The sequence below is a fragment of the Crocodylus porosus genome, unplaced genomic scaffold (assembly GCF_001723895.1).
Source record: "Crocodylus porosus isolate Cpor-Errol unplaced genomic scaffold, CroPor_comp1, whole genome shotgun sequence".
Lineage (NCBI taxonomy): Eukaryota > Metazoa > Chordata > Crocodylia > Crocodylidae > Crocodylus > Crocodylus porosus.
In genome coordinates this window covers 34,427,016-34,449,794 of record NW_017728912.1, presented here as the reverse complement: position 1 = coordinate 34,449,794, position 22,779 = coordinate 34,427,016, and the positions used below count along the sequence as shown (strand labels likewise).

Genomic DNA, 22,779 nt, shown 5'->3' with positions numbered 1-22,779 from the left:
ATACACCTATTCAGTAGACTACTTCCCAGAATGAAGCCTGAGCTGCATCTAATACTTCTGGACTACCAGAAGTTGGATTTTCCATTGTTATTTTTATGCTAAAAGAAATTAACACTTAGATGTACATCTTGAAATCCAATTTTCTGTTTCAAAGAAGCTAGAAGTTACTTCAAACTTGGCATTGGTCCTTGGCATTTATTGTTAACTTACTTCATTTATTGTAATACCCTCTTCCCCATGGCTCTGTGGGAGTCTCACACTGACAGATGGATCCAGCAGAGGAGAGGAGAGAACCTAAGCAAACACAAATGCTGTCTTGGTGAACAAAGAAGTCCTGAGAGCTTACTAGTAAGATGGGACAGCTCTTGGGTTTTAAACATGAAGACAAAGACTAAATATGCTGTCATATGCAATTTATACATAAAATTTTGATCCATGTTTCTGAGCAAAATTCCTGGGAGACACATAGGAAGCAGGGAACCTTGAGTATGCACATTTGAGAGAACACACCTCCACTTCCTACCTCCTTCCCTCACAACTATAGTTATATACTTTGACTTCCAGAATTCCCCGTTTAAGTTTCTTCTGTGAAGTCCCCAAAGCAGAGCAGCTCCTTATATGTATTAGTGCTGGCTACTTGATTCTTTCAGTGCACTGAAAGTAAAACATAGCCTTATGAGAAAAGAGCCATTTCAATGAAAAGGGAACAATCAAAACATACAAAAGAATTCCTCAGGTCTGGTGATGATCAGGACTTTCCCAGAAACTGTATAGTCCCAGATAATTTTAGCTGTCAAGGCAATAACTCAGACCAATCAGCACTAAGGACCGAAAAGATTTTAGAGTATAAATATACACTGGGAAAGATTTTCCCATAGCCACTTTCCAGCTTCACTCACATGTTCAAGAACAATACTGAGGAACCTTTGTTCTCGTTGCCATGGACAAAACCTTTGCTGTTGTCCTCTGCTCTGTGCTGCTGCTCGCTGGTGAAATCCAAGGTAAGAGGGAGAGGTACAGAATAGACTCTGTTTGAGTCATAAAACTCAATGTGATAACTTGGCAAAGCTCTGTAGAAGATGTGTGCTTGGAATGCACAAGTGGCAAAAAGCCAAGGAGTGGTTGTGTTGTGCTGCTGCTCACCACTCTGGTTCACATTGCTTGTACTGTGACTTTCAAGATGGGCAGCTTGAATGCAAGGTGCAGGCAGGTATGGATTTCTGCCCAGGCCTGGCCCTGTATTGAAGGGGCATGGAAGTAGCTGCAGACCATCACCTTTGTGTCCATCCCGTTTTAAGTCCTGGGTTCCACAGCACACTGAAGTCAGCAGGGTGTCTCCCAGGCTTTCAGTGGCTTCTTGGGAAGCAATAACAGTTACCCTACCTGCTGCTTTTCTCATTCACTCCCATCCCTACACCAATGGGACTTTCAGACCAGCCTGACAACACAGGGGTGGCCATCATCTCCCCAAAAAAGTGGTCTAGAAGGGCTTAGTGCAAACCAACAACAGGAACAAGGCAGAAGACAGCTGTTTTTAATGTGGCACTGTGCTAAGGTGTAAGGGAACAATGCTAAATACATTTTATGTTGGCTCAGAGTGAGGCAGAGCTTTTTCATCTCTTTTCTTACACCCTAAATTATATTTTGTGCTCTAACCTCAGTGGGATGATATGCTTCTGATCTCTCTATCTTGGGCCTGTTTCTTTTAGGACGATGCCTGTGCACAACTAAAGGTTCTGACTTTGTTCACCTCAAATTTTTACAAAAACTAGATATGTACCCTAAGAGTCCATCCTGTGAAAACATCGAGATCATGTGAGTAAGGATGCCATGGCTCCCTCCACAGTCTACTTGTTGTAATGGCAGAAAATGTGGGGTTTGGGAAAATACTGGCATTCTGCTGTACAAGGTATACACTATAGATACATAGGGTAGATAGAGTTTATCACAGTTTGTCTATTTATGTTCCTTGCTAATGCACTCTGGTAATCCACTGAACACTCAAGTCACCACAGGATCAGACTCTGCTGATCAAAAGCTAAGCATAGATACAAAGATGATGGTGACCTTCTCTTTGAATGAGTAGGGAGAATTAAGTCTATTTTTTTTTCTTTCAGTGCTACACTGAAGGGCTCTGGACTGCAAAAATGTCTGAACCCTGATTCCAAGTTGGTGAAGAAGATTGTGCAGAACCTCATCAAGAAAAGGTAGGACTGACTTAAGGGAAAAAGGAAATATTCTGCTTCTGTGTATCAATAAGGTATAAATAAGATCCCTTTCCAGGCTCAATAGATTTTTTTTTTTTTGCCAAAGATCATTGTTCTTGGCTAGTTTATGGCTAAACCACTGCTCACAGAATCTGCAGAACCTGTTTTTTACCCCATAGGATGCATCTACACATGCACTTTACTGAGGATTAGACTAATTAGATCCGCAATAAAGCATCACCATCTACACGTGTGCTGGTATTGGGGCACAGTAAATTAATTAACTCCACCATAAATTAGTACTGTCCCTGACAATACTATATTATGGCAGAGTAACTAACTGTGGTGAAACGCACACGTTGCTGGTGACTGCAGGCATAAATTGTGCCCAGTCAGCCCAGCCAGCTGGAGGCCAGTCTCCTGCCTGCTAACTAGCCATACAGCTTTGCAGGTTCTGCACTCTTGTGCCCCAGGCAGCCCCTCCACTGCCCACCGGCACTACCCAGAGCCCAGGGCTGACTCCCTATACTCCTTACACTGCCCTTGCTCAAATTGCTGCTGTCCTGGGAGCACATATAGATGCTGCATCTGGGAGCAGTTTATTCTGGCTTCAGCTGCTTCAGAGTTTATTGCTTCGCATTAATTGTTCATTGTAATTGATCCACTGTATCATAGTGCCTGGAGCCCAGTCATAGGGATCTGGAGAACACGGAATACCTCATTTCATATCTGCATGGTGCTTCTCACAGGAAAGTGGGTCAAATGTCTGGCTTTGTTTCAGAGCTGCAAGGAAAACCAAATTAGCTCAAATAGTGTGTTGATGATCTCAGTCTCAGCACTGAACTTTGTTTTGCTGAACTAAGGAATATTTGCTTTACCCTGTATTGCCCATTTGTTTTTCAGCAATTCATTGAGGATGACCAGATGTGTCACAGGTTATACAGGAATGCTGTTAATAAGCACCACACTTGCATCTTTGGAGTAACACTTTTGACTAGTCACAGAATAAATTACTAATCTGGGTCACAGGGACAGAATCTGGTTATTAGCATATTTACTACTTCTCTGCAAAACAAGAAATTATTGCATTGGCCCTGGTTTTGATTTTACTAGAATAAATCTGGAGAGAATGCGGTGGAGTGAAACTGTGTAGAGCTGGTTACAGGAAAGGGAAAAGTATAGAAGAAACCATGGAAGAAATAGATGGTACTCCAACAATAAGTTTCCTGCTGTGTTTATTTTGACAGGTTCCTAGAAAAACTTCCCAATAAGTGGGCAATTCTTCAGTGAGAGACATGCCGATGGACTAGCACTGTTGGAAGGTTTCAGTTAATTTGCCACATACTTCCCAAAGCAATCTTTATTTTAAAATTAGTTGCCTTAATTATTAAATACGCATCTTGATTCATTTTAATCTATATAATGTTACATGCAATTGTAATTAAGAGGTAAGTGAAAAACTTGTCCATAGGCTTTCTTAATAACATTATACACATCTTATCATATCAAAGCAACAATGCTCTGTGTTTAACCTACATGCAAACTTTATTTTTAATGTACATGACTGTCTATTAAAAAGCAGTATAAAACACTGGTGGAATTGAATTGCCTTCACTAATACTCTGTGCTACTTCATTCTCCTTGTAAATCCAGATCAGTAAAAGTGAATTAAAAGCACTGAAAACTATGACAGATGCTTGCATTGTTTTTCCTCTGTACTGTGTTGGCCAAAATTTCATTCCTTTTTCTAGTACAGTATGTTATTAGTAACTGGATTTGAGAATTCATATGAATAATCTTTCAATCCGTTTCTAATGATAGAAATACAACCCTTAAAACCCCAACCACAGGCAGATTCTAATTACCTAGAACAGTTTGGACCAATTTCCAATCCACTGAATCTCAAAGATGGCTTTCAAGATGCAGGAGGTATCTGGCACCTCCCACACATCTATTCTCTTTCCTCTCTCCCCAGTGACATATCTGCAGGAGGAAATAGGTATCATAGCTTAATCAAAGGTGAATTAGTCTGGGTCTGGTGAAGCAGGGAAGGAAAGTGATTTTGCAAAAATCTTGTTGGTCTAATAAAATTTATCATCTCTACTACGAGTCCTGATTGCCTTCTCCTCTAGACAGATACAGCTACAACCTGGATACCTGACACATGGAAGATACTGAATTTTAGCCAATTTTTTTTTTAAAATGGGATCTTCATGTTCCCAGGCAGGAAGCAACTATGACCACCTGAGATCCTGCTCCTGCCTTTGTTTCAAGGTAATTTGCATCATCACAGATCCTCACAGGAGGTGAGAGGCTTCATACCAGCTATGAACTGATTGCTCAAAGGAGTTTTCCATCTAGTGACTCCTCTGTGAAATCCTATGAAATATGAACTTTCATTTCTACCCAGGAGAAGTTCTACACTCGTTTCTCCAATGCCTGATAAAGGGTGTTTGTGCCTGAAAGACATTTTCTTGTAAAAATCTTGTTGGTTTAATCAAACATATCATCTTTATTATAAGTCCTGATTGCCTTTTCTCATGGTTGACTGGTGCCTCCTTAGTCGGTGGGGCATGTGGCCCTCTGCGACCAGTCTGGTTACCGGGGGGGAAGGGGTGTCCCCAGCAGCAGATCTCACTGCCCAGTTGATTGTGGTGGCTGATCACTGCAGCTGCTCCAGGAGTGGCTGTGGCCACTTCTGGGAATGGCTGCAGTGATCTGCTGGCACTTGCAGGGGAGGCATCGGCACTCCTACCTGCCCATTGCTTAAACAGCTAGCATGCCTGATCAGGGGTGCATGCGCACCTCCATGCACCTCCTATGCGTCACCACTGCCTTTTCCTCTAGACCAAGGGCAGGCAATTATTTCAGGCAGAGGGCCGCTTATTGAGTTTTCACAAGCCATCAAGGGCCACATGACAGGCAGCCCAGGGCAGATTAATATTAATTTTCTAAAAATTTTAGGGGCCCCACAGGCTGGACAGAATGGCCTGGCTGGCTGCATCTGGACCCCGAGCCGCATTTTGTCCACCCTTGCTCTAGGCCAATACCGCTACAACCTGGATGCCTGGCACAACTGAGGCACCTCAAGGAGGATACCCCAGGCCTGACTCCTGCAGACCCTCAGGTTGAGCTGCACTGAACTGACAGCACAGGGGAGGCCTTGTAGACCCTGCTGCATCCCAGCTTTGTGACCCAAGCACATCCACCCAGAAAACTTAACCAGCGTAGAGCAAAGCCCGTCTTCTTGGCCTTGAATTCCTATTTATAGATTGGAGTCTGCACACAGCTAAGTGCTAAGCTATGTTATGCACATCCCACTAAACACAGTCGCTGGTGCTAACGCACCTGCCCAGCCCTCTGCCTGAGCGCTCCACTCCGCATTCATAACCCAGATACCAAGCCTACACCCAGGGGTTGCTTCTGGAGCAAGCTTGTCCCAGCGCAGCTCCCGTACTTGTCAAGCCAAGATGGCGGCGCCCGGGGGACGCCCACGTGGTTGCGCTGGGCGGGGCTCTGACTCGTGGAACCGGCGGGCAGCAGCGTGCCTTGTCCTGCTACCATGTCTGGCCGCCACGGCAACAAACTTCCCAGTAATTTGCCACAGCTGCAGAACCTGATCAAGCGGGACCCGACTGCCTATACTGAGGAGGTGAGAGAGAGCGGGTGCTCGGCGCCGCACCGCGGGCTCGTATCACCCCCTTCCTGGCTGCCCTGGCGGATAAGGGAGACGCAACGGGCATTTGTTGTGGTCTTTGTGTTTTAAACGCAAGCAATATAACGTATATCTTGTCCCGTCTCCTGCTTCCCCAAGGCTGGGGATGACTTGAGAGCCCGAGCCCCCCCCCCCCCGGTTGGGTCTTTACAGTAGAACAGTTATTCTTTTGCAGAAAAGTTATTTAGTGAATAAACAGGAAGGATTTTATGGTGGAGTGCCTCACTGAAAACAAGTCGCTTCTCTCCACCTCGACTAGTTCACATCCAAGCTGAAACATGCGGTACTTTTTTTCTGTGGTCCTCAGTGACATGTTAGAGTAAAAATAAGGGATTTTTGGTGAAGACCTACTGCCATTGTAGAGGAGATAACTGTATCCAGATGGCATCTGTCTTTTTTCATTTTTCACTTTGAGATGGTCTCCCTGAGCTTTAACAGCTACTACATTCCTTCAGTCATTTAATACTTTTGGTGTTAAAGAGGGTTGCTCTGCTGGCCTACATACTGCAGTGTGCTTACTGGACAGCATGACTGAATGTAAGGACTGCTTTAATGCAATAGTTGTGTTTAATACCAAAATTTGGGTGAGGCAGCTGTATTTGATCTCTGGCATTAAGCCAGAGAGAGCCTCTGAATGGGCGATGCAAAGTGCTATGCAATGTTAGCACTTGTTAGGGGTCCAAACACGACTTGCAGCATAAAACCAGAGGTTTCAAATAGGAATACGTTATTTTTAACGTTCTTAGACCTTTTGTGGGTTTTCTGAATTTTTTGCAACAGAATTGTGCTTGCTCGCTCTTGCTTTCGCTCTTTATTAGCCAAAAATTAATTAAAACAAATTGCTGGTATTTTCTCAGCGATGCCTTGAAGCTAAAAAGGTTAAGAACCACTGCAGAGTAAATGTGGCAAGTAGGTCTAAAAGTGTTTCCTTGATTTCCTATCTCCTCTATGGCTAGATGTTGAGCTGCAGAGCTGTCTTGATTGTCTAAAGAACATTTTCAAGAAGCAGTATCCAAAATAATAATATTGCTGTAAGGGAGTCCTGCCATGTCATGTAGATCAGATCTTAAACTGGCATTGGGTAGTTATCAAAAGATGCCTATTTTCACAGGAGGGAAGTCATTCACTATAAATGTTTACTGTAGCCATTTCCTTTTTTGCCTGTAATAGTGCCCTAAGCATAGGATCCTATACCACTGAAACCTGGGGAGTTTTGCTCTGTTTTCAGACAGTGAGATATGGGGGCCTCAAATCTGTTTTGCTATTTGAGAATCTGTCTTTTGGAGTAATGGCAGCTAACAGTGAAATGCTGTCATTTTTAGTTTCTTCAGCAGTATCATCACTACCAGTCCAATGTGGAGATTTTCAAACTTCAACCCAATAAGCCCAATAAGGAGCTGGCTGAATTGGTGATGTTTTTGGCACAGGTAAGATGCAGTAATCCTGGAAAAAACGTATTAGATTATTAAAAGAGACCTCCAGAACCTTTACCCTGGATAAGATAAATAAATAAAGAAAATAACGATGCTGCCCTTCCCAACAAAAGCTCTGGGTGGCTCACAATAAGAGGGCAGAATAACTTACAAAACAAGAGTGTGACGAGAACAAAACAACTTAAAAGGGAACTAGAATATCCATGTAAAATCAAGTCCTCCTAAACAATACCTCAGTCTAGCTTTGTTTGCCAAGTGCTTGCCCAAACAGGAAGGTACTGTGGTGCTTCTAAAAGATGTCCAGGCTCAGGATCTGGCAGGCCTCTAGGGAGAGAGTTCCAGAGCTGAGGAGTAACTGGTGAGAATGGCCTCCCATGCATTTCCTCAGAGTGGACTTGGGGTACTGATGGTACTTGCAAGAGGTTGCTCCCAGCTCATGTGAGGCATTGCAACGAGGTATAAGGAAGATGGTCTTTTAGGTAAGTCGGGCTGAGGCTGTTTAGGGCCTTATTTGAAAAACATGGACCGTTTAGCTTTACTATTTCCCAAAATGTCCCATTTGAAAAACAACACATCTGTGAGAAATGCAGTAGGAACATTGTAGTCTGTTAACTGGAATGTAAGTAAGTCTGTCTGTCAAATATGTGGTGCAATTTTTAAATAGCATATTTACCCCTTTTAAAATTTCAGCATTTTAATTAGTACCCCAAAGAAACAACATTAAGGAGCGGAAATGAAAATAAAACAAAATTAGTTGCCCTCTATTTCTTGTTGTTTGAGCTATTTGTATTCAGTTGATAATGATCTTATTTAGGGTAAAGGTTTTACCAGATGACTTCGAATAGTTTGTACTTTTATATCATCATTATATAGCTACTGTTTATGATAGAGACTTCAGTAAAGTCTTTTTTTAAAAACAGGTAGGCCACTGCTACCCAGAGTATCTTACGGACTTTCCACAGCAACTGAAAGAGCTGCTTTCCTACCACCACACAATCTTGGATGCAGATCTTCGAATGGTAAGTCTGATATTTATAGAACTGATAGGGTCCTTGAAGACATTCTGTCAAGGCTTTTTTATTTTAAGTGTAATCCAAAATATTTTGCAAAAGTACTATTAATTTTGGGTGTAACCATCTTCTAGTGTCCAGCTCTCTGAAAATCGGGTCCCTTTAAGATGTCTCAGACTGAGCAGCCAGAAATCAAGGCAGATATGTTCTAGTTGATAGAGAAGTGGTACTCTGGATTTTAGTGCTGCTATACAGATGGTAACTGTCAGCTTCAGTAGTCCATCGTGGGGTTCCCTCCTCCCTCCATAGTGAGAAGATTTATGTACACACTTCCATGGAACTACTTATTTTGAAAGTGTAAAGTTAAGTGTGCACACGTGTCTCAGCAAGACTAGTGATTTGCTTTTAGAGATGCATAAGAAATTATTATGTTTACATTTTGGAGATTATTGGAATTGTATTTCTTATTGTTGCCTCTGTCTTGCAGACATTTTGCAAAGCTTTGATTTTATTACGAAACAAGAATCTAATAAACCCTACAAGTCTTCTGGAACTCTTCTTTGAACTACTGCGCTGCCATGATAAACTTCTGCGGAAAGTGAGACGTAAAATAAGAAATGTTTTCCTGTTCTTGTGCCCTTAGTGTTTTTCCTGCTTCATAAGAAAAAAGGGCAAGTAATGAACCAGTATGAGAGACCTGTTTTTATTTTCCTGTTAGCTAAATATGTACATTTACTTTCATTCTGCTTGCTTAGGCACTGAAGATGACACACTTTGATCCTTACATACTGCACTTCATTAGAAAACATAAACATGGAACTGTTTGTTTAAGCATCTAATTTAATGTGGGAGATTTATAGTACTGTTCTTCCTTTTGAGCTTTGGCAGCCTGATGTGCTTCTGGCCGGTATTGTGAAGATGGACACTTTAGTTAAAATAATAGGTTTGGCAGAGACTTGAAAGCCATCTAGTCAAACCTCCTGTATAGATGAGGGACCTACTTTTTTTAAACATTGGGCCCATGGGCCCAATCTGGCCTGCAGAACCTCGCTATCTGCAGACTCCTTCTCCTCCCCCAGCATACCTGATCTGGCAGTTGCTTCAGCTGGACTGGGACCCATGCTACATGCAGTGCCGATTCTCAAGTTGTTGGGCAGGCATCACAGTCTGGCTGGGTAGCAACATCTGTTTTGTATGCAGCAGCCATCCTGGCCAGACTGCACCACCTGTAGCGCCTGCCCTGAGAAGCATCCCGCATACGGTGCCCGCTCCATCCAGTCTAGTACCTGAGCTACACACAGCACACAACCCAGATCAGCTGGATCACTTGCCAGATCAGGTATGCTGGGGGAGTAGAACCATGAATTTGGCTGGATGATTTTGACACCCCTGTCCTAAACCATCCCAGTCAGATACCTGATCAGCCTCTTCTTGAGAACTTCCAGTGAGGGAAATTTTACATAATACAAGAGGGTCAGTTTTCAAGATGTGAAATGTGAGATAGAGTAGCATGAGACAGTGTTTGCATAGAATACTTGGTTTTGTTTTTTTTTATTGAGGGTAATGTATTGGTCCCTGGAAGTAGTTGTGCAAGTCTCATTGACTTCATTGTGCCCAAATGATTATAACTCTGCTTGGGCTTGAATGAGGTTGATTTAATGGAAATGTGCTATGCTCTTAGCTAAGCAACAAATAAATGTATTCACGTTTATTTAAGAAAAAAATTGCATCTGATTACGGGGGTGGGGGGACAGTGGCATATGGAAACGCCTTGAGTATAAGTTAAAAAGTTCTTAATAACTTATGAAAAAAGTTCTGGAATTGATAAGACAGGCAGTCTTATCTTATGATGCCTTTTCTGTTCAGGTGTGGTAGATAAACTTGAAGTTTTGAGTTATGAATGAAAAAGGGCTACTAACTATTAAACATGTTAAATGCCTGTTTTTTGGAGAAAAAGCAGATCAACTGAAACCGAACTTATTACAACAGATCATCAAAATTTATCTTAATTTGCAGAAGAGGTATCAATTTTAAGAAGAACTTTTTATTGCAACTTCATTTTATATTTTTCAGTTCCACGTAGCCTCCATTCTCTTAAGACTTGAATACTTAAATGCTTAAATATCCCCCTTGAAGTCAGTGGGCATCATGCCATGTATAAAATTAAGTACATCCCTCCCCCTACCCCCACCACTGGTTTTTAATAGAGCAAAAATTATTAGGTCTCTTGTCTTATAGTACTTACCAGGCTATAGAGAATTAACATTGTGGTCTCCCAGATGCAGATATTTCATATTCACATACTACTTTATGGTTATTCCCTTTTTGCTTACAGACTCTGTATACTCACATTGTAACGGACATCAAGAATATAAACGCTAAACACAAAAACAATAAAGTGAATACAGTAAGTATACTGGCTTTCATGCTCATTTCAGATGAACCCTTTTATATACTGTGAAAAAATTAACTTAAAAAGATGTTTCCCCAATTTGTTCTTAAGGTGCTGCAGAACTTCATGTACACTATGCTGAGAGACAGCAATCCCACAGCAGCCAAGATATCTCTGGATGTGATGACTGAACTGTACAAAAGGAATATATGGTGAGTTTAAACCCAAACAGATTCCTGGTTACACTGGAATAGCCCATGTCGAACATAGCAATTTCAGTTGTATAGAACGGTACAATGGGGAGCATAATATTGAGCATATTTATCTTAGTGGGCTGCTGTTTCCCAAAAAAATCTAGAAGGACAGAAAGAGGACATGTAAGAGATGCTGCTCAAGAAGGATCATAGACACTTTACTTCAAACAATGTATAAGTACATTCCTTGTATTCATGCTTTTTTGAGAATATCATTAATAAATCATGAATATAGCTGTGCTGTGGTGAGTGATAAAAATCTAAATATGGCTGGCTTCCAAGTGGTGAAATAAGCTTTGCATGGGTATGATGAGATGAGGAGTCTTACCTGTTCATTCTCAGCCAAGGGTTTGTGAGATCCTTTTAAGGGTGCTGTTCAACTGTGTGTGTGTGTGAATAAAAACTCCCCAAATCAAACTTGGTCTGACAAACTGTTCTATGCTCCAGCTATTGATACCAGCAGAAACGGGTATAAATGTGAATTCTACACAAGTAGAGCGGCATTGGCAAAGTCCTGTCAGGATCTTCTGAAAATTGTAGATTAGCAGCAAATACACTATACTTTGCAGTATCTGTTGTACAGGCAGATAAATCCTATATAGTTACACTTGAGTTGGTAGCACTAGAACAGCAGCATAATAAAGCTCTTAGTAAAATCCTGAGGAAAGAAATATTACAACAGAGTAAAATCAGGGGAAACCTAAAATATAATTGACAAACTCACTCCGAGGAGCATATTTGAAGCAGACTGAAGTTCACTCCAGGGACCACTATTTATATAAGCTTTACAGATTTAGAGCCAGAACATATTCCACCTACTAGGCACCTGTCCTATTTTGCCCTGCTCTAATCCATGGAAAAAACTTAGTTTAAAAAGGTTGCAAATCCTTCTCATGCCCACATCACATAAAGCAGGAGGAAGGCTAAGATAATGGAGTGGCACATAAGTGTTTCGCCTGTGGACATTAATGGACTTTTAGGGCACTGGAGCAGAGTGGAAGAGGATTCTGTTAGATACCTAAGTTCACTTAGGCTCCTAGTGCATGGAGTAGAATCTGGCCCTTAGTTTCTATCAACCACTTTCATTGAGAATTTTTTAAATTCTCAATGTTTCATCATAACAGGCAGTTTTTTAATAGTTGTAATGTTTGTGCCTTCTATCGTTTGACAACTTCACTGGTTTCAGAAGCCAAAAAGTGGTGCTTTTCAGTGCTATTTAACCCATAGTACTTGGTTAATCATATCTCAAATGTAGCCCATACTATTCAGTTTAATTCCAGTAAATTGACTTTTCATGTAGTTTAAGCATGTCTCATGTTTAAATCATGTTCTTAAGAATATTTGAAAAATGGCCACATTTTATTCCCATAAATCATGAAGATGTTCATGGTTTGTTCTAGGAATGATGCCAAAACTGTAAACGTCATCACAACTGCCTGCTTCTCCAAAGTCACAAAGGTGAGAGAGAAACTGATCTGAAATCACGGTATATTTTGCTCAAACTGTCTCCCTGATATGGATGTAAGTTCCTTTTCTGAGTGCTCTTTGCTCACAAGTTTCACTTATTTAGGTGTCCAAATAGCACTATCACAGCACAGCTTTATCACAGAGGTGGAGAAATAGGATGTGATTCTTGGTTGTGAAGCAAGCCCCTGAATGGTGAAAATAGTATTCTGTCTATGATTTGGGTGTATCTGAGGCCTTCTGCATATACACTCCCCAAAACAGCGCTGTACCTAGGTACTGCAGTGATGGCCATTCTAAGATGCTCATAGTTGACTGAGATTGACCCATTCCATGATGAAGGTTCATTGACTGTTCCATAAAACAACGTGTATAGACAGATGAAACTCTAGTTTTGAGCCTAGGAGCTTGACTGCCCAAGCTATTATGGAATCCCTAATGGTCCAGAGCAGTAAAACTAAAACTGCACCAATGGTGCCACAAATTAGGCTTTGCATCTTCAATTGAGTCAGTGTTACAGGCCTGCTAGAGAGTTGTAAAAATCCAGCTGTACTTGGACCATAGGTATGCCGCTGTTTCATAAGCAACTAGTGTTTCTCAGTGTGACCTAGCATGGGATATTTGCCTCCCTCTAAACTTGCCCTGTTTTTCAGATATTAGTTGCTGGTTTGAAATTCTTTCTCGGGAAGGATGAAGATGAGAAACTAGATAGTGACTCAGAGTCTGAGGTGAGTCCACAGGGAGGTAACTCTGCTGTTGCTTTCTCATTCTGCTCCTATATTTTACTGCATTGCTTTCTCTCTTCCATTCATGAGTCACTCCCCTCCTCACCTCCACCCTGGTCCATTTGTCTGTTTTGTTTGTGGGCTTTCTTACCCACCAAGCATTATTGCTAGATTCACTTCCCAGCGAAAAAGGTAAAGATAGTGTCATGCCTCGAGAACACTGTCCTCTGATCACAGCGAGATCGGTGGCCAAAAGATCATATTGTGGCTCATAACATATTAAAATGTTTTCCTCTTTAAAAATAAGTTGGAAAATCTTTAGCACATGCATGCATTCAGCCTATTTAAGCATATGTTCTTAGGGCTTCCCTTGTCCTCTCTTCCCCCGTTTTTCTCAGTTTCCCACTTGCTGGGGAGCTGACTGCTGCTCTTACTTTTAGGCACTGCTGTTATAGGAGTGGGGAAAATTCTGATCCTTTCTTGCCATGTTACTGCAACCAGCACTAAAGCATTTCTCATTGCCAAAGTGACACTAACATTTATGTAATTACTTAGCAGGTGGGTTGTGTGCTTGCTTAGTCAGAGAAGCTTACTTCAGGTGTCTGGCAGACATTCAGTTAAAGGCACCATATGATCTGATGCACAGTCCCACCAATCGCACCTCCTGCCGTGATACCCATGTATTACAAGAAGCATAAGTAGAGATTAGATCCCAATTGCTCCATATTGGTGGTGCAGGGAGAGTTTGGGATAATGATCCTGGGCTCCCCCTGCACCAGCAAGTAGGAAACCAGTCAGGTGATCCCTAGTCCCAAACTTGGAAATGCATCAGTGTCAGGGATTCTGATGCACCCCTGAGGGTGGGAGCCTTGATCAGCCACTAGCCTTGGCTGGGAACCGCAATCAAATGATTGGCCTGGCCACGTGCAATTTAAGGCATGATGGGAACCAGCCATAAAGTTATTCTGCATATTTTGTGTAATAACTGTGTGATTTAGTCCTTGCTTTATTGTACCATTAATTGCATTAATGTGTGGCTGGGTTACTACCTAAGACATGATTAACTGGTTAATCACATCTCAAATGTATTTGCCAGGGGCCTTAGTAACAGATTAAGTCACTGTTCTCTTTTGCTAGCACTCTTGCCAACACAGCAATTGCAAAGTAAACTTAATTCTGTTTTGCCCTTTGTGTGATTGGCAGAATTGTTGAGTCCCAGTTGCAGAATCTATATGATTGATTATGTGCGAGTCAGATGGAAGGCAGCTTGGCTTGTAGAGTTTGCATGGCTGGGCATTCCAAAAATACCTTTATATTTAAATCTAGTAAACTTCATATGAAGTGTTTGAGAGGTGGTAAACAGAACCACATTCTTTCAGTGGCACTTGACAGAGTATAAGCAAATTTCTAGCATCTTCATGCCAACTGTGACCATTGTTATTTAGCACATGGTGGAAACATCCCTATCTCTTTCTGCAAGATGTAATGACTGTGTGCCCACTGGGTCAGAAACATATGCTGCACAATCCCCAAACTATTCAACTCTTACTTGGCGTTACTATAAATAACTCTGTGGAGTAGTCAGAGCTTTAAATTGAAAGAGAATTTAAAGCTTTTTGCAGTTGCTTCCTCTTTAGGGTCTTCAGCTTCATTTCTAAACACCTCTCTCACCTCTGGGATGATATTAACCATTAAGATTGGAACTAGAGGTTTTTCATGGTAAATATTGGTGAGTTGGTTTGTTCTAACAAATTCCTGTGGAGAAGTAATCCTGGAATGATGAGACTGAAATCACATATTGTATGTCTGTGCATCATAACTGTGTATAGGGCATGTTATTTATATACATAAAAATAAGAATGTGGATAAGGCATGTGGTAGCTTTTCCATCAGTAGACGAACGTATGTAGATGAGCAAATAAATTACTTAGAATTCTAGTGCTTTGTACCTGATTTGCTGTAAGTTTTTTCTTCCGTCCCCTGTATTCCACTCTTAAGTGGAAGCAAACCACTAGAACTCAAAGTCCGTTTCATTCAAATTTAATGTCACTGCATCTAGTATATCCATACAGGAGCAAACAAATTAAACATTTACAGGTTTCCCTCACTTTGTGGGTTGTGTGTGTGCAAATTTGCTCTTATGCAATGACCTTTTTTATACCAAAAATGGGTTATATGCAAGATAAATTCACTCTTATGCTGTCAGTGCGGTGAGGGCCCAGTCAGCTGCTTTGTGCAGTGCATTGTGGGAATGACATGCACCAAAATAGTCTCCTGTGTGGATCTGTGCTCCTCGCTCATTGTCTGTGACTCGTGTTTCTGTAGTTTCTGTCTCCATTATGATGGTGCCGTTGGCTTGTGTATACTGCCTGCTGGTGCAGGGTACCAAAATTGTCTTGTAAAAGTGATAGAAATGGGTCTGGGGGTTAGAACAGTCGAGGTCTTAGAACGTATCCCTATTTATGACACTGTAAAATTCCCTTTATGCAAATTTGAGTTATGTGCTGTTTTCCAGGAGCGCATGTACAGCATAAAGCGAGGGAAACCTGTATTTTTCAAAAAACTGTGTGGTGCTTTAGGGCTATCTTGTAGTTGTACGTGGACAAAATATGTCACTCCTTTATCTTGAGTAGAGATTCAGAGACTGAGGATCAAGTTGTCTGATAGTTTAAAGTAAGAAATGACCAAAGGCTTCATATGGACTTGAGAGAAGGCACTGGACCGGGACACAGGGAGTCAGGGTTACCTTTCTGGCTTTGCCATGTTTTTCCCCTGTGACTGGACAAAGCACTCATCTCTATGGTTTAGGGCCACCTGCCTGAAATGAGGAGAATAGTAGGGCTGTGTGAAACTTTGACAGCCGTTTTGTTTTGGAGGTGTTTTGGCCTGTTTTGGTGCCCAAAACTCCAAATCCAAAACAAAACGGAAGGCTCCAAAACATCTCCGAACCTAAATGAAACCATCCAGAATGTTTCAGAAAATTTCGGAGTTTCAGAGCAGAGCTTGCGGGGAAACGAACTAAGGGGCGGTGGAGAGGGAGGACCGTTCTGATGTTGACATCTGTAGCTGGCCAGTGTCTGCAATCTGTCCCCGAGGTTCCTGCCAATCCCAGTGCTCTGGGGGAGGGATGGCAGCCTGCTGTCATCCTGCATGCAGATCCAGGGGCCCGCACCCCCCGGGAGAAGCTTGGCACAGCCCCACAGCCCACACCCTCTGGGCCCCTGGATCTGCGTGTGGGATGACAGCATGCTGCCAGCTGGGGCCACTGCCAGCACCCAAGTCTGCTCGGTGCAGCCCACGCTGAACACTGGCAAGAACCCAATGCTGGCGCTAGCTCCAGCTCACAGCGGCAGCCTGCTGTCATCCTGCACGCAGATCCGGGGGCCCACATCCTCTAGGAGGAGTCTGGCACAGCCCTCCTGGGGGGCATGGGCTCCTGGATCTGTGTGCAGGATGACAGCATGCTACCGCTGCTAGCAAGTGATACGAGTTTTGCTTTGAACAGTTTGAGGTGCAGTTTCACAGAAATCCCTGCACCTGTCTCCTTTAAACTTGGCAGGCTTCATGCCCTCAGCAGGGGCTACCATCTCTGCCATTATCATCTGAATCAGGCAAGAAATTACAAAGTTGGAGGGATTTTAGTGATTCTCCATTATAGCCTATGGCCGAATTACCGAAACAGCATTGAAACTCCAAAACGGAGTCGTCCGCATTGAAACGGAGCAGCAATCCAAAACACCAAAACAAATCGCCGTCCCTCTGAAACATCCAAATCCAAAACCGAATCGAAACATAGCCATTTCGCAAAGCTAGCATGCCCCTACCATACGTTATGAGGATAAACTCACTATGTGCATGGATGTTGAAGTAATGAAGGTCAGACCAGTGCCTAAATGCTTAAACCTTCTCTTTTGAACAAATCCTCTGAAATATTTTTCCTTTAGAGTACCAGTTGTCAGCATATTTGGTATTTATCCAGATTCTCTTAAGATGTGTCACTTGTGACCTGGTTATTTTTGAGGAATATGCTATTGTTGCATAATTAGGATTAATACTGTATCTGATGTTTTCCTTTTGTTGCTCTACTGTTACCTATTTGTAATCCCTGTGGTGTGTATGCATTTAGTTTCATTAACCTCACAATTTTGAATGTCAGTGTCTGTCTGGTTACATGTAGAGTTTTTGAGGAGGAAGAGATTGTACAAGATAGCTTTGCATTTCTAAAAACATGGTGCACAACCCTAACATTCATGCATATCTCATGTGATTTCTGATGTGAAGCCTCATTTATTTAAATCATTCTTTCCTGATACTACATTCTGAAGGACGATGGGCCCACGGCCAGAGACCTCATGGTGAGATACGCAACAGGAAAAAAGACCACCAAACACAAGAAGCGGTTAGAGAAAGCCATGAGGGTTTTAAAGGTAAGGGAATCTCCAGTGACAGAGTGATGCTGAAAGGTCCATTAATAGCAGAATCTAAACATAAAGTTACTAGCAGTGGCTTGAAGAAGGGAAAAACTCCACACTTCTAAAGATGATTATGAATTGAATGATGCTCAGATTAAGAATGAAGTGAGCAATTGAATCGGGCTTCTCTGGACAACATGCCATTATCCTTTTTTGAGACCATTAATCTGTGTCAAGTTTTCATCTCCATTCATTTACTCATGTGAGCCCTTCAAGCCTGGGAGTTGTATTCCTTCCTTCTGTCCATTTTTAGAATGGCTGCCCTTCATCATGTTTTTAAGATGAAACTCACTTTGCTGTCAGAGCAGACAGTTACCTGGAAAGCCACTCATTTAAAACTGGCTCATCCAACTTAGATTGTGGGTGGATTCTGCCTGGACTGACCTCCATCCTTGGGATATACTGTAATAATGCAGAATTTTGTCCATTTATCTGAATTACTGCTCCACAAATCCAAGTGGTGTGTTGAGAATTACGATCTCTATTGTGTGTGTGTTAAGAATTTGAGCAGGGCTTTAGGTATGCTATTTGTTCTGTCTTTAAAAGGACTCCTAGAGCTGAAAGCCTTATTTCTTAAGAAAGGTTAAAATATGGATAAGGTTTTCCTGTTCCAGGGAGGTTAAGTGAAATGGCAGCTTTTTCTGAAATTAACTCACCTGCAAATCTTCCATGGTAAAGAAAAATATCCTTTTCATGCCCAATAGAAACACAAGAAGAAGAAAAAGCCAGAGGTGTTCAACTTCTCTGCTATTCATTTGATCCATGATCCCCAAGGTAAGCCCAATATCCAAGTAAGTTCTCTCAAGCTATATTTGCCTTGGAAATGTTAATACTTGTGTTAAATCCCAGGTCCTGATGTTCAGGCAAACTTTGTGATGGGAGCATACAAGCATTGAATTTCGACCAGTGGAATCACATTTCCACCAGTAGAAACTCAAAGGGTACAAGTGTTCAACCAGTTTCAGCCAGACCAAAAATGTGGATCCTGTACTTCTTCCTCCTCTGACCAAAGTAGAATTGGCCTCCAATAGAGCTGGTACAAAGAAATGAATGCTTATATGCTTACTTCTTCAATAGAAGACTCCATACTGCCATGCAGCATCCCAGCATGCATTGTTCTGTTCCCCCCAGCCCCCTGGGCTGTGCAGCTGTCAACCTCCACACCGTCCCTCAGAAAATACATTTACCTCATTTGTTGGTAGCCTTTCTTGCCCCAGTTTCAGGCATTTTTTAGTAATTTTTGTTCTTGCCATTCTGGTGTGGTATCCAGTTCATGTTTTGTATGAGGACCCACCCAAACTTTAGAAAATCAAAAGAGCAGTTGACTACCTAATTCTTTGGGGCTGTTTATTCTACAGAATCTCTAGGGGCCTGGGAATGAGATACATTGTACTTGGTGGTCCTTCAATCCCCAACATTATTACTTACCTCTGAGTTTTTCATGTTTCTTTCAGACTTTGCAGAGAAACTGCTAAAGCAGCTAGAGAGCTCTAAGGAAAGATTTGAAGTGAAGATGATGCTCATGGGCCTTATATCTAGATTAGTCGGAATACATGAGGTACAAATTTATATTAATTCCAATGGGATTCTAGGTTTCTATGTCCAGATTGGACCTGAAAGTCTTAATGCAGCCAAGAGAGCACTGTGGGTTCATGTAGAGCAGGAGTGTCAAACTCATCTAGTTCTGTGGGCTGGATGAGTGGTGCAGGGTTGGTCCATGGGTTGGATGAATGGTGCGTGGCAGTGGTCCCATGGACCCATTCCCTTACCCCCACCCTCCACTGCCCTGCAGAATGTATCCAGGATATGCAGCATTTGGTCTGGTCAGTCTGGGATTGTACTGCGTGTGATGCCCATGTGGACCTGGTCGAGGACACATACAGCATCCACTCCAGCCAGTCTGGGACCAAACTGCATGTAGCATCTGCCCCAGAACATCGCATGCAGGCACCTCATGGCACTGGGTCATCTCGACTCAGTGGCAGCACTGGGGGCCAGATGATGGGGCTCTGTGGGCTGGATGTGGCCCATGGGCTGCATTTTTGACACCTCTGATGTAAAGGAATTCCATCCATGGAGACAAGCGTTCAAACCTAGTCTTATGTAAATATCATAAGCCTTAATCATTGGTTTGGCCTCATTTTTGTTGCTTGTGGACTTAGTTCTTTGTTCATTCATTTCATGTAAGCAGCCTTGTGTTGAGAGAGCCAGCAGCATAGCAGCAGTTGTATTGTAGGCTAGTGTTCTCTTTATAGTGGTGCCCCAAAGAAGTGTCTGTTCCACAAGCTGGGTGACCTTGGCTATCTCTTAGAAATACCTTTCATCACAAACTGGCAACTGCCTGCTAACAACAACACAAATAAAAACCACGGTGTAATAGACACACATAGTCATCAGTGTCGTCTAATTTCACCTTTTCCCCTTCAGGCCTAGGAGGAAAGATGCCCTTGTAGCACGTGCTGAAGGCTTACAAATTAGAGGTGCACCAATACGTCGGTGCCATATCATATCAGCACCAATATAAGGAAAATTGACATTATCAGCAATCAGCATTTTTTAGGTGATGTGGCCAGTAAGGTTGCTAGTAAATGCCATGTGCATGCGACCAGCCACAGCACAGCACACAGGCAGCCAAGAGTGCAGCCTAGCAACTTGGAGAGCAGCGTCCACCTCGTATGTCTGTTATGTGGGGAGGGAAGGAGCGTTGCGGAGGGGTGCAGATTGAGGCCCCACAGTGAGAGAGGGAGTGGGCCTGGGGCAGGGCCAGGTGCTGTACAGCTGGGGCAGAGCACGGGACAGAGCTACGGTTTGTCTGGGGAGCACAGCTCCCACTGCTGCATGTACCTCAGGAGGGCACAGGGCATGTGTGCCCCCCAGATCTGTGTGCAGGGTGAGGGTGGGCTGGGGAAGGGCTGGGCTGGGCTGTGTTTGGGGTGGGTGGCGGTAGTGTTCAGAGAAGGAGGTACGAGGGAGCTGCAGCTACTCCAAAATTCACCATAGCCCCCCCATAGCAGCACTGCTGCCACCTGCCCCAAGCGCGGCCCTGACCCAGGCCCTGTACTGTGAAGAACTCAGTACCAATGGCAGCCTGCCCTCACCCTGCACACAGATCGGGGGGCATGTGCCCCCCCATGCCCTCCTGGGGTATAAATAGTGGTGGGAGCCACCCGCACCCAGTGGACAAGCCATGGCTCTGTCTTGTGCCCTGCCCCGGCTGTGCAGCACCTGCTCCTGCCCCAGTTCCTCTCCATCCCTTACCACGGAGGCCTCCATCTGCCTGCCCCCTTGCCTCTTCCCCCACAACAGACTTACCAGCTGGACGCTCCTCTCCAAGCTGCCTGGCCACATATCGACAATCGGATCAGTATCAACCAATGTGGCTTGTTAAAAATTGGTCATCAGTATTGGCCCAAAAAATCTCTGTCGGTGCACCTCTACCATAAATTTGGCACCACTTGAGGTATTTGGATAATACTGTGTGCATGAGGGGGAAAATGTGTACTGCCTTGGTCACTCCATTGCTGGCTCCTGTTCTGGACTTCTTTAGGAGAAAAGCGAATCACCTGATTTTTTTTTTTTTTTAACAAGTAGAGGATCTGAAATTCTAATTTTTAAATATTGAAGAGAAATGTTTGGGTATAGTCAGTTCATATCCTAGCAGGCAAATGTCCATTTCATAAAGAAGCCCACTCTTTTGTTCAGCAGTCTTGTTGGAGAAGAGATGTGAGTGGTCAGAGAGAATAAACTATTCTCTCATGCCTAAGATGACTCTTCCATTTTGGGACTGAGACAGGTGTTTCTGATGGTAACGTGGGACAATTTAGAGACGCTTGATCAATTGCCTCAATCTAGACTGTGTGTTTTTTCCAATTATTTGAATGAAATTAGAATTGGAGCCTACTTTTTTAAAGGAACTACCTCTCAGGCTCATCATTTCTTGTTTTTTTTTCCCTCAGCTTGAGGTATGATAAACGGGGATCATGGTTTAAAAATCCCAAATTCTCTGATTTTAAACCCTATAAAATCCTCATTTTTCCATGGTTAAAATGAAATGCCACTATATATAGCTATTAGTTGAACACAATGTTTTATTGATTTATTTATAATTTTAAAGCAATTTGGAAGCCTACCAGTGCCTCAAGTCATTATAATAAATTTTAAATGCTTGACATATTTTGGCATTTGGTTTGGGGTTTTTTTTATCATGGAAAATTGAAGCTCACCCTGCTCCCTTGGATGACCAGGACTTAGGTCCAGCTGTGGCTGTCTCGCCTGCTGCATTGTGGCACTGAGCAGCCCTAATATGCTACTGCCCTGCCCTTGCCCATGCTGTTACCCCTCACTCCCAAGCCATAGAATCAGAAAATTAGGGTTGGAAGGGACCATAGGAGGTCATCTAGTCCAACCCCCTGCTCAAACCAGGACCATCCCCAACTAAATTATTCCAGCCAGGGCTTTGTCAAGCTGGGCCTTAAAAACCACCCAGGATGGAGATTCCGCCACCTCTCTAGGTAACCCATTCCAGTGCTTCACAACTATCCTACTGAGAGGGCTTTTCCTAATATCCAGCTGTCCCTTGTTGCAACTTGAGACCACTGCTCCTTGTTCTGTCATCTGTCACCACTGAGAACAGTCCAGCTCCATCCTCTTTGGAACCCCCTTCAGGTAGTTCAGGGCTGCTATCAACCCCCCCTCAGTCTTCTGTTCTGCGGCTAAATAAGCCCAGTTCATAGATTTCATAGACACTAGGGCTGGAAGGAACCTCAGAAGATCGAGTCCAGCCACCCACGTGAAAGCAGGAGGTCAGCTAGGGTCATAGGATCCCAGCAAGACAAGCATCCAAATTTTTCTTAAAGCTGTTCAGTGTAGGTGCTTGAACCACCTCCTATGGCAGGCTATTCCAGACCCTGGGGGTTCGGACAGTAAAGAAATTCTTCCTTATGTCCAGCCTGAAACAGTCTTGTAGTAGTTTATGGCCATTCAATCTCATCATCACTTGGGGCACTCTCGTGAACAAAAGTTCCCCCAGATACTGGTGGTCACCCCTGATAAACTTATAGGTGGCCATCAGGTCACCCCTGAGCCTGCGCTTTTCCAGGCTAAAGAC

The 22,779-nt window shown here is 43.0% G+C and overlaps 2 protein-coding genes across 2 annotated transcripts in view; both read left to right on the top strand.

Moving 5' to 3' along the window:
• Positions 1-874: 874 nt before the first annotated feature.
• Positions 875-3,894, top strand: LOC109309481 (C-X-C motif chemokine 11-6-like). The gene is made up of 4 exons (XM_019534258.1): positions 875-1,001; positions 1,710-1,815; positions 2,118-2,207; positions 3,455-3,894. The coding sequence occupies exons 1-4, from the start codon at positions 941-943 to the stop codon at positions 3,495-3,497; spliced, it is 300 nt and encodes a 99-aa protein (XP_019389803.1). The 5' UTR covers positions 875-940; the 3' UTR covers positions 3,498-3,894.
• Positions 3,895-5,686: 1,792 nt separating this feature from the next.
• Positions 5,687-22,779, top strand: part of SDAD1 (SDA1 domain containing 1) — a 33,954-nt gene continuing 16,861 nt past the window's right edge. The window contains exons 1-11 of the mRNA XM_019534254.1: positions 5,687-5,859; positions 7,245-7,349; positions 8,276-8,374; positions 8,853-8,963; positions 10,701-10,772; positions 10,869-10,969; positions 12,412-12,469; positions 13,129-13,203; positions 17,526-17,627; positions 18,377-18,446; positions 19,127-19,230. Coding sequence (XP_019389799.1) covers positions 5,770-5,859; positions 7,245-7,349; positions 8,276-8,374; positions 8,853-8,963; positions 10,701-10,772; positions 10,869-10,969; positions 12,412-12,469; positions 13,129-13,203; positions 17,526-17,627; positions 18,377-18,446; positions 19,127-19,230 — 987 coding nt within the window. The 5' untranslated portion in view covers positions 5,687-5,769. The remainder of the gene's footprint in view (positions 5,860-7,244; positions 7,350-8,275; positions 8,375-8,852; positions 8,964-10,700; positions 10,773-10,868; positions 10,970-12,411; positions 12,470-13,128; positions 13,204-17,525; positions 17,628-18,376; positions 18,447-19,126; positions 19,231-22,779) is intronic.